The sequence below is a fragment of the Mustela nigripes genome, chromosome 2 (genome assembly GCF_022355385.1).
Source record: "Mustela nigripes isolate SB6536 chromosome 2, MUSNIG.SB6536, whole genome shotgun sequence".
NCBI classification, from domain to species: Eukaryota; Metazoa; Chordata; class Mammalia; order Carnivora; family Mustelidae; genus Mustela; species Mustela nigripes.
The window spans coordinates 59,856,462-59,871,846 of NC_081558.1; the positions used below are offsets into that span (position 1 = coordinate 59,856,462).

General features: G+C 40.7%; 1 protein-coding gene across 1 annotated transcript in view; it reads left to right on the top strand.

Moving 5' to 3' along the window:
• The window catches only part of SLC41A3 (solute carrier family 41 member 3), a 59,950-nt gene that overhangs the window by 9,404 nt on the left and 35,161 nt on the right, over positions 1-15,385 (top strand). Inside the window, exon 2 of the mRNA XM_059388305.1 lies at positions 322-393. Within this exon, the coding sequence (XP_059244288.1) occupies positions 322-393 (72 nt within the window). The remainder of the gene's footprint in view (positions 1-321; positions 394-15,385) is intronic.

A 15,385-nucleotide genomic window follows, 5' to 3' on the forward strand; every position in this document is an offset into this window, starting at 1 on the left:
CTCCTAGAAGAGTCTTTCCATGGTTCCTGTGGATGAGCTTGAGTCAGGTGGCTCTGAAATTGTTGGTGACACTTAACTCTATGTGCTTGCATACTTGAGCATGGGAGAGGTGGCCTATGACACCATCTTTCTCTCATAGGGACATAAGTCCTTACCTTTCCCACCCTCAGTCAATTTTGAAAGCTGGGCAGAATAATTTGTTCTAACAAAAATGAAATTAATTTGCTGATTTCTCTCCTAAGACACTGCCTTTTCCAGGAAAGCTTAGCCTGGCTTTATGACCACCCAGACTTACCTTTTGTCCTTTTCTCTCCATCCTAGGCCAACACTGGACAAATTGATGACCCCCAAGAGCAGCACAGAGTTATCAGCAGTAACCTCGCCCTCATTCAGGTAATTCTGCCCTTTGTCCCACTGATGAATCTCCTCCCTGCTTTTGAATCTGCAGCCAGGCCTGCTACACATAGGAAGGGTGAATATTAAGTAAGCCCGTCTCTCTGCGCTCCAGACAGAACTTGGGGAATGGGCCACCTGTATACCCACCATACCCACCAGGGCAGCTGGAGGCTCAGCTCAACTATAAGGCACCAGCATATCCACCTGAAAGCCTCTTCTGGGACCCCAGGGTCCCTCCAGCACCCCCAACCCCTTCTTTTCAAGATAAGCTTATTGAAAGATTCACCTATACTTGCTGACTCCTCTTTCTCATAGTCTGTATGAAACTAACAGCTTTCTCTTCCCACTACCTTAACTCCAGCTGTGCTTGCCAAGGTCACTGACATCCTAATTGGTATACCCTCTGATTGCCTTATACAGGTGATACTACTTGTTCTCTCAGGAGTATCTGGGACTCTTCCTACCTGATAGTACTTCATGGCTGCACTCCTGCCTCTTCACCTCTTCTTTGTCAGCCTTTGCAGGACACCCCACCCCCCATGCCTTTGTCCCTTAAATGCTTTATACTCATTCAAATTTGTACCTCCTTTTAGCAGACCCTCATTGGGCTAAGTTCTCATCCTAGGAGTCTCAGAGTATTATAGAGTCAGGAAGCCCAGGGCAGGGAGAGACTGGGAAGAGATTGGGCCAAGTTAAAAGAGGAAGTGGCTTCATCCAGAACCTTCTGTACATCTCTGGGGTAGCCACTGGCCACCCAAAGAACCTGGACTTTAAGATCAGACAGGCCTGGAATTACAGTTATCATTTATCAACTGGGTGGCCTTGGGAAGGACACATAAGACTTGCTTAGCTGTATCTCCCTATTCATCCAATGAGTAGGGTACCCACTTTACCTCTTACCTGGTTCCAGAGCCCCTATTTCTAGCTCTCCATTGGGTATCTCCATCTACCTGTCCCAGAAGCATCCCTGAAACAGCTTAGCCAGATCTGGCCTCATCACCTCATATCCTCACACTCACCTCTTGTGAAATCCCCAATCCTGAAGAGTTTGATGGTTGAAAGCTCATTCTGGGGGTCAGCCAGCTGGAGGCCCTTGGGCAGGTCACCTCAACTTATCTATAAGGTGAGCCATTGTGAGTTTTCAATCATGGATGGCTGTGACCCCTGGCCATCATGTGGTAATCTCCCAGTCATGGTCACTGTGCCCATTAATCAAGCTAGAGACCAAGTCACCTTCATCATCTCTTTGCTCCTTATCCTTATGTCCAGTCCTGAGAAGTCTGCAGCTGAACTATGCTTGAATCAGCCCTGCTTCTCCTCCTCCTTGCCTTGGTCTCTTGGTCTCTGACCTCACTGACTACAGACCTCTTCACTGTTCTAACTGCCCCAGGCTTCTTCCTCTCCAGCTCTTCTCTGCATGGCCACCTGAGTTACCTTTCCTAAATCCTAAAGATGATCAGGTGTCCTCCTCCTGAAGCTCCTTTTTTGGTTCTTCTTGTCCAAGTGTGGGCCCAGCCCAGAGGTACTACTGGTCTGGTCCTGTCCTCCTGAAGTCTCATGTTCCCCATCCCTGCTGCCTTTGCATATGCAGTTGTCTCTCCATGGAATGTCCCTTCTTCTTGTTCTCCTGGCAATGAAGCTCCACTCAGTTCCAACCCAACACCGGGTACTATCTGGGGCCTTGTTAAAAATTGCTGGGGCTGCCCTGGTTGCAATTCTATGTTTAATGTCTGCTTTCTCTGCTTGAACCAGGTCACACGGGCCAGGAGGCTTCTATTCAATAAATTATACTGTAATGAAATTATTCTTTTTCACATGAATTTCTTAAGAGAAGTTCCCACAAGTTCACAAGATATGAATAATTTGAAATTCTAGATTTTTTCCAAAATTATTATAAAATATTTGAAAACTTAGTATCAAATAATAGTACCAGTTCTTCTGAATGACTTTCTGCATTTGCCATATATATGTATGTGTCCATAGAAAATATATGATACAACTTTCTGTGTTTTTTTTATGGATCTTTTTGTTTACATTTTTTTTATTAACATAAAATGTATTTTTTGCCCCAGTGGTATAGGTCTGTGAATTCTCGGGCTTACAGACTTCACAGCACTCACCATAGCACATGCCCTCCCCAATGTCCATAACCCAACCACCCTCTCCATCCCCCCCCCCCACCCCAATCAACCCTCAGTTTGTTTTGTGAGATTAAGAGTCTCTTCTGGGTTTTTTCCCTCCTAATCCCATCTTGTTTTATCTTTTCCTTCCCTACCCCCAAAACTCTCCACCCTGCCTCTCAAAATTCCTCATATCAGAGAGATCCTATGATAATTGTCTTCCTCTGATTGACTTATTTCACTCAGCATAACACCCCTAATACCATGCAGTTCATTGTAAGTGGCATGATTTCATTTCTTTTGATTAGTACATAGTATTCTTTGTGTGTGTGTGTGTGTATACATACACACACACACACACACACACACACCCCACATCTTCTTTATCCATTCATCTGTTGATGGACATCTAGGTTCTTTCCATAGTTTGGCTTCTGTGGACATTGCTGCTACAAACATTCGGGTGCACGTGCCCCTTCAGATCACTACATTTGTATCTTTAGGGTAAATACCCAGTAGTGCGATTGCTGGGTTGTAGGGTAGCTCTATTTCAGATTTTTGAGGAACCTCCATGCTGTTTTCCAGAGTGGTTGCACCAGCTTGCAATCCCCAAAAAAGTGTAGGAGGGTTCCCCTTTCACCGCATCCTTGCCAGCATCTGTCATTTCCTGACATGTTAAGTTTAGCCATTCTGACTGGTGTGAGGTGGTATCTCATTGTGGCTTTGATTTGTAATTCCATGATGCCGAGTGATGTGGAGCACTTTTTCATGTGCCTGTTGGCCATCTGGATGTCTTTTTGCAGAAATGTCTGTTCATGTCTTCCACCCGTTTCTTAATTGGACCATTTGTTCTTTGGGTGTTGAGTCTGAAAGTAGTTCTTTATAGATTTTTGGATACTAGTCCTTTAACTGATATGTCGTTTGCAAATATCTTCTCCCATTCTGTCAGTTGTCTTTTGGTTTTGTTGACTGTTTCCTTTGCTGTGCAAAAGCTTTTGATCTTGATGAAGTCCCAATGGTTCACTTCTCCCTTTGCTTCCCTTGCCTTTGGCAATGTTTTTAGGAAGAAGTTGCTGCGGCTGAGGTCAAAGAGGTTGCTGCCTGTGTCCTCCTCAAGGATTTTGATGGATTCTGGTCTCACATTGAGGTCTTTCATCCATTTGCCGTCTATTTTTGTGTGTGGTGTAAGGAAATGGTCCAGTTTCATTCTTCTGCATGTGGCTGTTCAATTTTCCCAACACCATTTTGAAGAGGCTGTCTTTTGTCCATTGGACATTCTTTCCTGCTTTGTCAAAGATTAGTTGACCATAAAATTGAAGGTCTATTTCTGGGCTCTCTATTCTGTTCCATTGATCTACGTGTCTGTTTTTGTGCCAGTACCATACTGTCTTGATGATGACAGCTTTGTAATAGAGCTTGAAGTCTGGAATTGTGATGCCATGAACTTTCGCTTTTTTTGTTTTTGTTTTTTTTTTTTTTAATTTCTTTTCAGTGTAACAGTATTCATTGTTTTTACACCACACCCAGTGCTCCATGCAATCCATGCCCTCTTTAATACCCACCACCTGGTTCCCCCAACCTCCCAACCACTCGCCCCTTCAGAACCCTCAGATTGTTTTTCAGAGTCCATAGTCTCTCATGGTTCACCTCCCCTTCCAATTTCCCTCAACTCCCTTCGCTTTCTTTTTCAACTTTCCTCTGGCTCTTTGGGGTCTTTTCTGGTTCCATATAAATTTTAGGATTATTCGTTCCATTTCTTTGAAAAAAAAAAAAAACATGGTATTTTGATAGGGATTGCACTAAATGTGTGGATTGCTTTAAGTAGCATAGACATTTTCACAATATTTGTTATTCCAATCCATGAGCATGGAACATTTCTCCATTTCTTTGTGTCTTTCTCAATTTCTTTTATGAGTACTTTAGAGTTTTCTGAGTACACATTCTTTGCCTCTTTGGTTAGGTTTATTCCTAGGTATCTTATGGTTTTGGGTGCAATGGTAAATGGGACTGACTCCTTAATTTCTCTTTCTTCTGTCTTGTTGGTGTATAGAAATGCAACTGATTTCTGTGCATTGATTTTATATTCTGACACTTTACTGAATTCCTGTACAAGTTCTAATAGATTTGGAGTGGAGTCCTTTTTGGGTTTTTCACATAAAGTATCATATCATCTGCAAAGAGTGATGGTTTTGCTTCTTCTTTGCCAATTTGGATGCCTTTTATTTCTTTCTGTTGTCTGATTGTCGATGCTAGGACTTCTAGTACTATGTTGAATAGCAGTGGTGATAAGGGACATCCCTGCCATGTTCCTGACCTTAGTGGAAAAGTTCTCATTTTTTCTCCATTGACAATGATATTTGTGGTGGGTTTTTCATAGACGGCTTTGATGATATTAAGGCATGTACCCTCTATCCCTACACTTTGAAGAGTTTTGATCAAGAAAGGATGCTGTACTTTGTCAAATGTCTTTTCAGAATCTATTGAGAGTATCATATGGTTCTTGTTCCTTCTTTTATTAATGTAGTGTATCACATTGATTGATTTGAGGACGTTGAACCAACCTTGCAGCCCTGGAATAAATTCAACTTGGTCGTGGTGAATAATCCTTTTAATGTACTGTTGGATCCTATTGGCTACTGTTTTGGTGAGAATTTTGGCATCTGTGTTCATCAAGCATATTAGTTTGTAATTCTCTTTTTTGATGGGGTCTTTTTCTGGTTTGGGGATCAAGGTAATGTTGGCCTCATAAAATGAGTTTTGAAGTTTTCCTTCCATTTCTATTTTTTGGAACAGTTTCAGGAGAATAGGAATTAATTCTTCTTCAAATGTTTGGTAGAATTTCCCTGGGAAGCCGTCTGGCCCTGGGCTCTTGTTTGTTGGGAGATTTATGATGACTGCTTCAATCTCCTTACTGGTTATGGGTCTGTTCAGGTTTTCCATTTCTTCCTGGTTCAGTTTTCTTAGTTTATAGGTTTCTAGGAATGCATCCATTTCTTCCAGATTGTCAAATTTGCTGGTGTATAGTTGCTCATAATATGTTCTTATATTTGTTTGTATTTCTTTGGTGTTGGTTGTGATCATTCCTCTTTCATTCATGATTTTATTAATTGGGGTCCATTTCTCTTTTCTTTTTGATAAGACTGGCCAAGTGTTTATCAATCTTATTAATTCTTTCAAAGAACCAACTCTTAGTTTTGATTTGTGCTACTGTTTGGGTTTTTTGTTTTGTTTTGTTTTGTTTTATTTTGTTTTGTTGTGTTTGTTTGTTTGTTTGTTTCATTGATTTCTGCTCTGATCTTTATGATTTCTCTTCTGCTGGGTTTAGGCTTTCTTTGCTGTTCTTTCTCTAGCTTCTTTAGATGTAGGGTTAGGTTGAGTACTTGAGACCTTTCTTATTTCTTGAAAAAGGCTTGTATGGCTATATATTTTCCTCTCAGCACTGCCTTTGCTGTGCCCCACAGGTTTTGAACACTGTATTTTCCTTACCATTTGTTTCCATGAATTTTTTTCAATTCTTTGATTTCCTGGTTGACCCATTCATTCTTTAGTAGGATGCTCTTTAGCCTCCATGTATTTGAGTTCTTTCCAGTTTTCCTCTTCTGATTGAGTTCTAGCTTCAGAGCATTGTGGTCTGAAAATATGTAGGGAATGATCCCAGCCTTTCGGTACTGGTTGAAGCCTGATTTGTGACACAGGATAGGATCTATTCTGGAGACTGTTCCATATGCTCTTGGGAAGAATGTGTACTGTGTTGCTTTGGGATGGAATGTTCTGCATATATCTGTGATGTCCATCTAGTCCAGTGTGTCATCTAAGGCCTTTATTTCCTTGTTGAACCTTGCTTGGATGATCTGTCCATTTCAGTAAGGGGGGTGTTAAAGTCCCTACTATTATTGTATTATATCAATGTGTTTCTTTGATTTTGTTATTAATTGGTTTATATAGTTGGCTGCTCCCATGTTAGGGGCATAGATATTTAAAATTGTTCGATCTTCCTGTTGGACAGATCCTTTGAGTATGATATAGTGTCCTTCCTCATCTCCTATTACAATCTTTGGCTTAAAATCTAATTTATCCGATATAAGGATTGTCACCTCAGCTTTCTTTTGATGTCCATTAGCATGGTAAATTGTTTCCCACCCCCTCACCTTAATCTGGAGGTGTCTTTGGGTCTAAAATAAGTTTCTTATAGACAGCATATTGATGGGTTCTGTTTTTCCCCCCATATAATGTATCATTCTTTCTTCTTTTTTCTAATTTATATTTTTATTTTTGGCATAACAGTATTCATTATTTTTTAACCACACCTCCATGCAATCCGTGCCCTCTATAATACCCACCACCTGGTACCCCAACCTCCCACCCACCCGCCAATTCAAACCCCTCAGATTGTTTTCTAGAGTCCATAGTCTCTGATGGTTCACCTCCCATTCCAATTTCCCCTAATGCCTTTTCCTCTCTAACTCCCCATGTCCTCCATGCTTTTTGTTATGCTCCACAAATAAGTAAAACCATATGATAATTGACTCTCTCTGCTTGACTGATTTCACTCAGCAGAATCTCTTCCAGTCCCGTCCATGTTGCTACAAAAGTTGGGTATTCGTCCTTTCTGATGGAGGCATAATACTCCATAGTGTATATGAACCACATCTTCCTTATCCATTCGTCTGTTGAAGGGCATCTTGGTTCTTTCCATAGTTTGGCGACCGTGGCCATTGCTGCTATAAACATTGGGGTACAGATGGCCCTTCTTTTCATGACATCTGTATCTTTGGGGTAAATACCCAGGAGTGCAATGGCAGGGTCATAGGGAAGTTCTATTTTTAACTTCTTGAGGAATCTCCACACTGTTCTCCAAGGAGGCTGCACCAACTTGCATTCCCACCAGCAGTGGAAGAGGGTTCCCCTTTCTCCACATCCTCTCCAACACATGCTGTCTCCTGTCTTGCTAATTTTGGCCATTCTAACTGGTGTAAGGTGATATCCCAATGTAGTTTTAATTTGAATCTCCCTGATGGCTAGTGATGATGAACATTTTTTCATGTGTCTGATAGCCATTTGTATGTCTTTATTGGAGAAGTGTCTGTCCATATCTTCTTCCCATTTTTTTTTTTATATGATTGTCTGTTTTTTGTGTGTTGAGTGTGAGGAGTTCATTATAGATCCTGGATATCAACCTTTGGTCTGTACTGTCATTTGCAAATATCTTCTCCCATTCCGTGGGTTGCCTCTTTGTTTTGTTGACTGTTTCCTTTGCTGTTCAGAAGCTTTTGATTTTGATGAAGTCCCAAAAGTTCATCTTTGCCTTTGTTTCCTTTGCCTTTGGAGACATATCTTGAAAGAAATTGCTGTGGCTGATATCGAAGAAATTACTGCCTATGTTCTCCTCTAGGATTCTGATGGATTCCTATCACACATTGAGGTCTATTATCCATTTTGAGTTTATCTTTGTGTACGGTTTAAGAGAATGGTCGAGTTTCATTCTTCTACATATAGCTGTCCAGTTTTCCCAGCACCATTTCTTGAAGAGACTGTCTTTTTTCCACTGTATATTTTTTCCCGTTTTGTCAAAGATTATTTGCCCATAGAGTTGAGGGTCCATATCTGGGCTCTCTACTCTGTTCCACTGGTCTATGTGTCTGTTTTTATGCCAGTACCATGCTGTCTTGGTGATCACAGCTTTGTAGTAAAGCTTGAAATCAGGTAGCGTGATGCCCCCAGTTTTATTTTTTAAAATCCATTCTGATACCCTAGGTCTTTTGATTGAGGCATTTACCCATAAACATTCAGGGTAACTATTGAAAGATATGAATTTAGTTCCATTGTACTGCCTATAAGGTGACTATTACCATAAGTTGTCTCTCTTCCTTTGTGGTCTACTACTTTTAGGCTCTCTCTTTGCTTAGGTGACCCCTTTCAATATTTCCTGTATAGCTGGCTTGGTGTTTACAAATATTTTAGTTTTTGTTTGTCCTGGAAGCTTTTTATTTCTCCTTCTATCTTCAATGATAGCCTAGCTGGATATAGTATTCTTGGCTGTATGTTTTTCACATTTAGTGCTCTGAATATATCATGCCAGGTCTTTCTGGCCTGCCAGGTCTCTGTGGAGAAGTCTGCTGCCAATCTAATATTTTTACCATTGTATGTTACAGACTTCTTGTCCCAGGCTGCTTTCAGGATTTTCTCTTTGTCACTATGACTTTTAAGTCTTACTATTAAATGACAACGTGGGGATCTATTTTTATTGATTTTCAGCGGGATTCTCTGTGCCTCCCGGATTTTGATGCTTGGTCTCTTTGCCATATTATGGAAATTCTTTATAATAATTCACTCCAATGTACCTTCTATCCCCCTCCCTCGTTCTTCTTCATCTGGAATCCCAATTATTCTAATACTGTTTTGTCTAATGGTATCACTTTTCTCTCAGATTCTCCCCTCATGGTCCAGTAGTTGTTTTATCTCTTTCGCTCAGCTTATTTATTTTCCATCATTTGCTCTTCTATATCACTAATTCTCTCTTCTGCCTCATTTATCCTAGCAGTAAGAGCCTCCATTTTTTATTGTACCTCATTAATAGCTTTTTTGATTTCAGCTTGGTTCGATTTTAGTTCTTTTATTTCTCCAGAAAGGGCTTTTATTTCTCCAAACAGGGTTTCTCTAATATGTTCCATGTCTTTTTCAAGCCGAGCAAGCACCTTGAGAATCATCATTCTGAACTCTAGCTCTGACATATTATCAATGTCCATATTGATTAGGTCCCTAACCTTTGGTACTGACACTTGTTCTTCGTTTTGTGGTGAGTTTTTCTGCGTTGTCATTTGATCCAGATAAGAAAATATGAATGAGAGAATGAAATACTAAATGGGTGGCAAAGACCACAGAAAATCAGAATCAGAATCAGGAATCAAATCAGAAGAGACCCCAAATCAGGGGGAGAAGAAAGGGGGTAAAAAGAAACTAAAAAATTTTTTTTAATTTATTTATTTGACACAGAGAGAGAGATATCACAAGTAGGGAGAGAGAGGAAGGGAAGCAGGCTCCCTGCTGAGCAGAAAGCCCGATGCAGGGCTCGATCCCAGAACCCTGCGATCATGACCTGAGCTGAAGGCAGAGGCTTTAACCCACTGAGCCACCATGGTTCCCCCAAAAAATTTTTAATTAAAATTAAAATTAAAAAAAATATATATGTGTGTATATATAATATTATATATATATAATACTATATATGTGTGTTTATATATGTATGTGTATGTATATGTGTATATATGTGTACACATATATATGTGTGTACATATATGTACACACATATATATTCTATATATGTGTGTATATATATATATATATATATATATATATATATATATATATGACTGGTGAATAGAACAGAACAACCCACTTGACTTTGGGTGTATTTTGGTACCTTAGAAGATACTACCTCCCAAAATTAGGGTAAACATGATGAATCAGAGACAAAATGACAGAGAAGTAGGAAGTGCCGTTTCAACCAGTCCTCTAAAGTGAGCTGATTTTCTACCAATGAACTCTGATCACCCATGAAATAAACCTGAGATTAGAATTACACATTTCTGGATCTCTACGGGGACAGAAGATGCCAGTGAACAGGTAGAACAGAGTGGGAACATTGGACTGATACTGGAAGATAAACAAAAGGGGGAGGAAGCCACCAGGAGCAACCCATTGAAAAATAATACCCCAATCAAGAGTGCCCTGTGATTGGGGACCAGCATTAACTTGGAGTCTGGTTAAAAAACACAAAAAGAGCCAAAGATGGTTTTTTTTATGTATTTATTTTCAGCATAACAGTATAATTATTTTTTCACCACACCCAGTACTCCATGCAATCTGTGCCCGCTATAATACCCACCACCTGGTACCTCAACCTCCCACCCCTCTGCCACTTCAAAACCCTCAGATTGTTTTTCAGAGTCCATAGTCTCTCATGATTCACCTCCCCTTCCAATTTACCCCAACCCCCTTCTCTCTAACTCCCCATGTCCTCCATGCTTTTTTGTTATGCTCCACAAATAAGTGAAGGTATATGATAATTGACTCTCTCTGCTTGACTGATTTCACTCAGCATAATCTCTTCCAGTCCTGTCCATGTTGCTACAAAAGTTGGGTATTTGTCCTTTCTGATGGAGGCATAATACTCCATGGTGTATATGGACTACATCTTCCTTATCCATTCGTCCGTTGAAGGGCATCTTGGTTCTTTCCACAGTTTGGCGACCGTGGCCATTGCTGCTATAAACATTGGGGTACAGATGACCCATCTTTTCACGACATCTGTATCTTTGGGGTAAATACCCAGGAGTGCAATGACAGGGTCATAGGGAAGTTCTATTTTTAATTTCTTGAGGAATCTCCACACTGTCCTCCAAAGAGGCTGCACCAACTTGCATTCCCACCAACAGTGGAAGAGGGTTCCCCTTTCTCCACATCCTCTCCAACACATGTTGTTTCCTGTCTTGCTAATTTTGGCCATCCTAACTGGTGTAAGGTGATATCTCAATGTAGTTTTAATTTGAACCTCCCTGATGGCTAGTGATGATGAACATTTTTTCATGTGTTTGATAGCCATTTGTATGTCTTTATTGGAGAAGTTTCTGTCCATATCTTCTGCCCATTTTTTGATAGCCTTGTCTGTTTTGTGTGTGTTGAGTTTGAGGAGTTCTTTATAGATTCTGGATATCAACCTTTTGTCTTTACTGTCATTTGCAAATATCTTCTCCCATTCCGTGGGTTGCCTCTTTGTTTTCTTGACTGTTTCCTTTGCTGTGCAGAAGCTTTTGAGAGCCTAAGATTTTAAGGGAAAAATGGTGGAATCAGACAGTTAATGACTGGGGCTTAAGCCCACGGACCCAGGATGGCCACGGCTGGTGCTGCGTCAGAGAGAGTATTGCGAAGCGGTCAGGCATTGGTCACTGAGTTCCTTGCGCTTGTGACAGCGTCTGGGTGGTGGTGCACATGAGAGACTTTGGAGTGGACACCAGCCAGCACTCTCTAGAACCATAGCCTTTTACACTCTGCATGGACACTGCACTACCAGGGTCTGAGTTACGCTCCACACCCTCCCCTGAGAGAGATCCATGCAGGCGCTTTGTCAGTGCTCTAGAACCGGGAGATTCTGAACACTCCCAGCCTGGGCCAGTGTGAAAATGTCAGTGTGCTATCTCTGGTTTGGACCTTTCTGGCAGTCTGAACCTGCCCAGACAACCACAGCAAAGGCAGCACTCGAAGCCAGCTCTCTGGACTAGTACTTCTCACGGTTTTGGTAACATTGGTGTACAAGAGGGAGCTCCTGAGACCCCTGAGACTGTGAGTAGGGACGTGATCTGCTGGCGGGTAGGGGGGAATTTATGTGCTCTGGAGTACCCAGAGGGGAATGGGCTGAGGCTTCCCTCTGAGACAGAGTTCTGAATGCAGTTTGATTTCCTCTAAACCTCCAAAAAACTGCCAAGTCGCCAAGAGGAGAAGGAAAAGAAAAAGGAAAAAGAAAAAGAAAAAATCTCCAAAGAACAAAAGCCTGAAAAATCGGTTTCTTCAGAGCCCAGCCCCTTGTTAGGAGGCAGGAGTACTTAACTCTAGCAAGACTGCCTGAAAAACCATGCAGCAGTCTGCTCCCCCAGAAAGCCAGCCAAAAACAAAACAAAAACAAAGAACAAGAGGAAAACTACTACTACTTCATAGATACAACTTTTGTTTTTAATTTGTTCCCACTATTCTCATTGTTTTCAATTTTTTAATAATTTTTAAACTATTTACCATCAGAGTAAGATATTCAGTATAACAAATTACATAATAACCTTTTTAAAATTATTTTTTATATCTTTTCAGCATAACAGTATTCATTGTTTTTGCACCACACCCAGTAGTCCATGCAATATGTGCCCTACTTTATAGCCACCACCTGGCCCACCAACCTCCCACTCCCCACTCCTTCAAAACCCTCAGATTGTTTTTCAGAGTCCATGGTCTCTCATGGTTAACCTCCCCTTCCAATTTCCCTCAACTCCCTTCCCTCTCCATCACCCCATGTCCTCCATGCTATTTGTTATGCTCCACAAATAAGTGAAACCGAATGATAATTGACTCTCTATGCTTGACTTATTTCACTCAGCAGAATCTCTTCCAGTCCCATCCATGTTGCTACAAAACGGGTATTCATCCTTTCTGATGGAGGCATAATACTCCATGGTGTATATGGACCACATCTTCCTTATCCATTCGTCCGTTGGAGAGCATCTTGGTTCTTTCCACAAACATAATAACCTTTTAATGTAAACTTTTTTGATACATATACCTACATATACCTGTGTTTTTCTTTTGCTTTTTAATGTCTTTTAATTTTCATATAGAGATAAGCTTTGAGGTAATCCTCATTCCCCAGTCAGTACTATCCCTATATATATATATATAAAGTTTAATCGCCCTTTATCTCAGAAAAGTTGAGTACTTTAACAAAGATATCAAGACAAATGACAGTACAGACAAAAGGTTGATATCCCGGATCTATAAAGAACTCCTCAAACTCAACACACACAAAACAGACAATCATATAAAAAAATGGACAGAAGATATGAACAGACACTTCTCCAATGAAGACATACAAATGGTTATCAGACACATGAAAAATGTTCATCATCACTAGCCATCAGGGAGATTCAAATTAAAACCACAATGAGATACCACCTTACACCAGTTAGAATGGCCAAAATTAACAAAACAGGAAACAACATGTGTTGGAGGAGATGTGGAGAAAGGGGAACCCTCCTACACTGTTGGTGGGAATGCAAGTTGGTGCAATCACTTTGGAGAACAATGTGGAGATTCCTCAAGAAATTAAAAATAGAGCTTCCTTATGACCCTGCAATTGCACTCCTGGGTATTTACCCCAAAGATACAGATGTCGTGAAAAGAAGGGCCATCTGTACCCCAATGTTTATAGCAGCAATGACCATGGTCACCAAACTGTGGAAAGAACCAAGATGCCCTTCAACGGATGAATGGATAAGGAAGATGTGGTCCATATACACTATGGAGTATTATGCCTCCATCAGAAAGGATGAATACCCAACTTTTGTAGCAACATGGATGGGACTGGAAGAGATTCTGCTGAGTGAAATCAGTCAAGCAGAGAGAGTTAATTACCATATGGTTTCACTTATTTGTGGAGCATAACAAATAGCATGGAGGACAAGGGGAGATGGAGAGGAGAAGGGAGTTGAGGGAAATTGGAAGTGGAGGTGAACCATGAGGGACTATGGACTTTGAAAAACAATCTGAGGGTTTTGAAGGGGGTGGGTGTGGAAGGTAGGGGGAACCAGGTCGTGGGTATTAGAGATGGCACAGATTGCATGGAGCACTGGGTGTGGTGCAAAAACAATGAATACCGTTACGCTGAAAAAATAAATAAAATTAAAAAAAAAGATACACCCAGGAAGAGTCAAAATAACCCTCCTCACCCACAGTGAGAACTTATAACCACCCTTCCATCTTATTATCTGTCATTGTTTCTGTGTATTTGTTTTTGTTCTGGTGGTATATAAAACTTATACTTGGGGTTCATTTTGGCTGGGTTCTTTTTTTTTCTTGTCATTTAGTTTTGCCAAATTTTTTGTTGGTCTGTTTTTGTTTGTATACTTTATAAATCTTACTTTTGGGGCCCATTCAGACTGGGTCTTCTCTTTTATTTCTTTTTTCCCCCTCTCTCTTTTCTTCTTCCCCCCCCCCTCTTTTTTCTTTCTTTTTGTTGGGGACTCCCAATTGCTCAGAAGCATTGCCTGGATCATGGTTGATACAGTCAGCTACATATCCATTCAGCCATCTCTCACCAAAATGACTAGGAAGAAGAATACACAACAGAGGAAAAATTCAGAGACTCTGCCCTCTCCATTAGAGCTATTGGATATGGACATAAAAAGTATGCCAGAAAGGGAATCCAGGGTAACAATTATCCAGGCAATGGCTAGGTTGGAGAAAGCATTTAATGACAAAATGGAATCAATTAGGACAGAAGTTAAAGCCACTAGGGAAGATGTTAACAGTGCTCCCAATGAGTTCCAATCTAATCTAAATTCTCTAACAGCTAGGTATTTAAGGCAAAAGATAAAATTAGTGATATAGAGGACAAACTGATAGAGAAAAAGGATCAGGAGGAGGTCTGAACAAACAGCTTAAAAGCCATGAAAACAGAATTAGGGAAATAAATTATGCCATGAAATATTCCGTCAGAATTATTGGAATCTCTGGGGGGGGGGGAGAAAAGAGTAGAGGATATAGTTGAACAAATTCTCCGTGAAAATTTTCCCACTCTGGGGAATGGAACCAGGATATGGAACTCATATCCTAGAGACAGAAAGGTCCCCGCCCCCCAAGATCATAGAATCTAGAAAGACCTCGAGACACCTGATTGTGAAACTGATGAATCATATTTTAGAAAGGAACTCTTGAAAGCATCTAAGGGGAAAAGATTCCTTATGTAGAGAGGAAAGCCCATCCAAATAACATCAAACCTTTCCACAGAAGCCTGGCAAGCCAGAAAGGGATGGCAAGATGAATTCAGGGCAATACATGAGAAGAACATTCATCCAAGAACCTTTATCTAGCAAGACTGACATTCACAATGGATGGAGAGATAAAGAGCTTCCAAGACCAGCAAGGTTTAAAAGAGTATGTGACCACCAAGCTGGCACTGTAAGACATATTAGGGGTGTCCTATAAAAGAGGGGGAAACCCAAGAATATAACTGAACAGAAATTTATGGAGACAATCTGTAGAAACAAGTAACACGATATCAATAAAAATCTCTCTCTCAATAATCACTCTCAATGTGAATGGCCTAAATG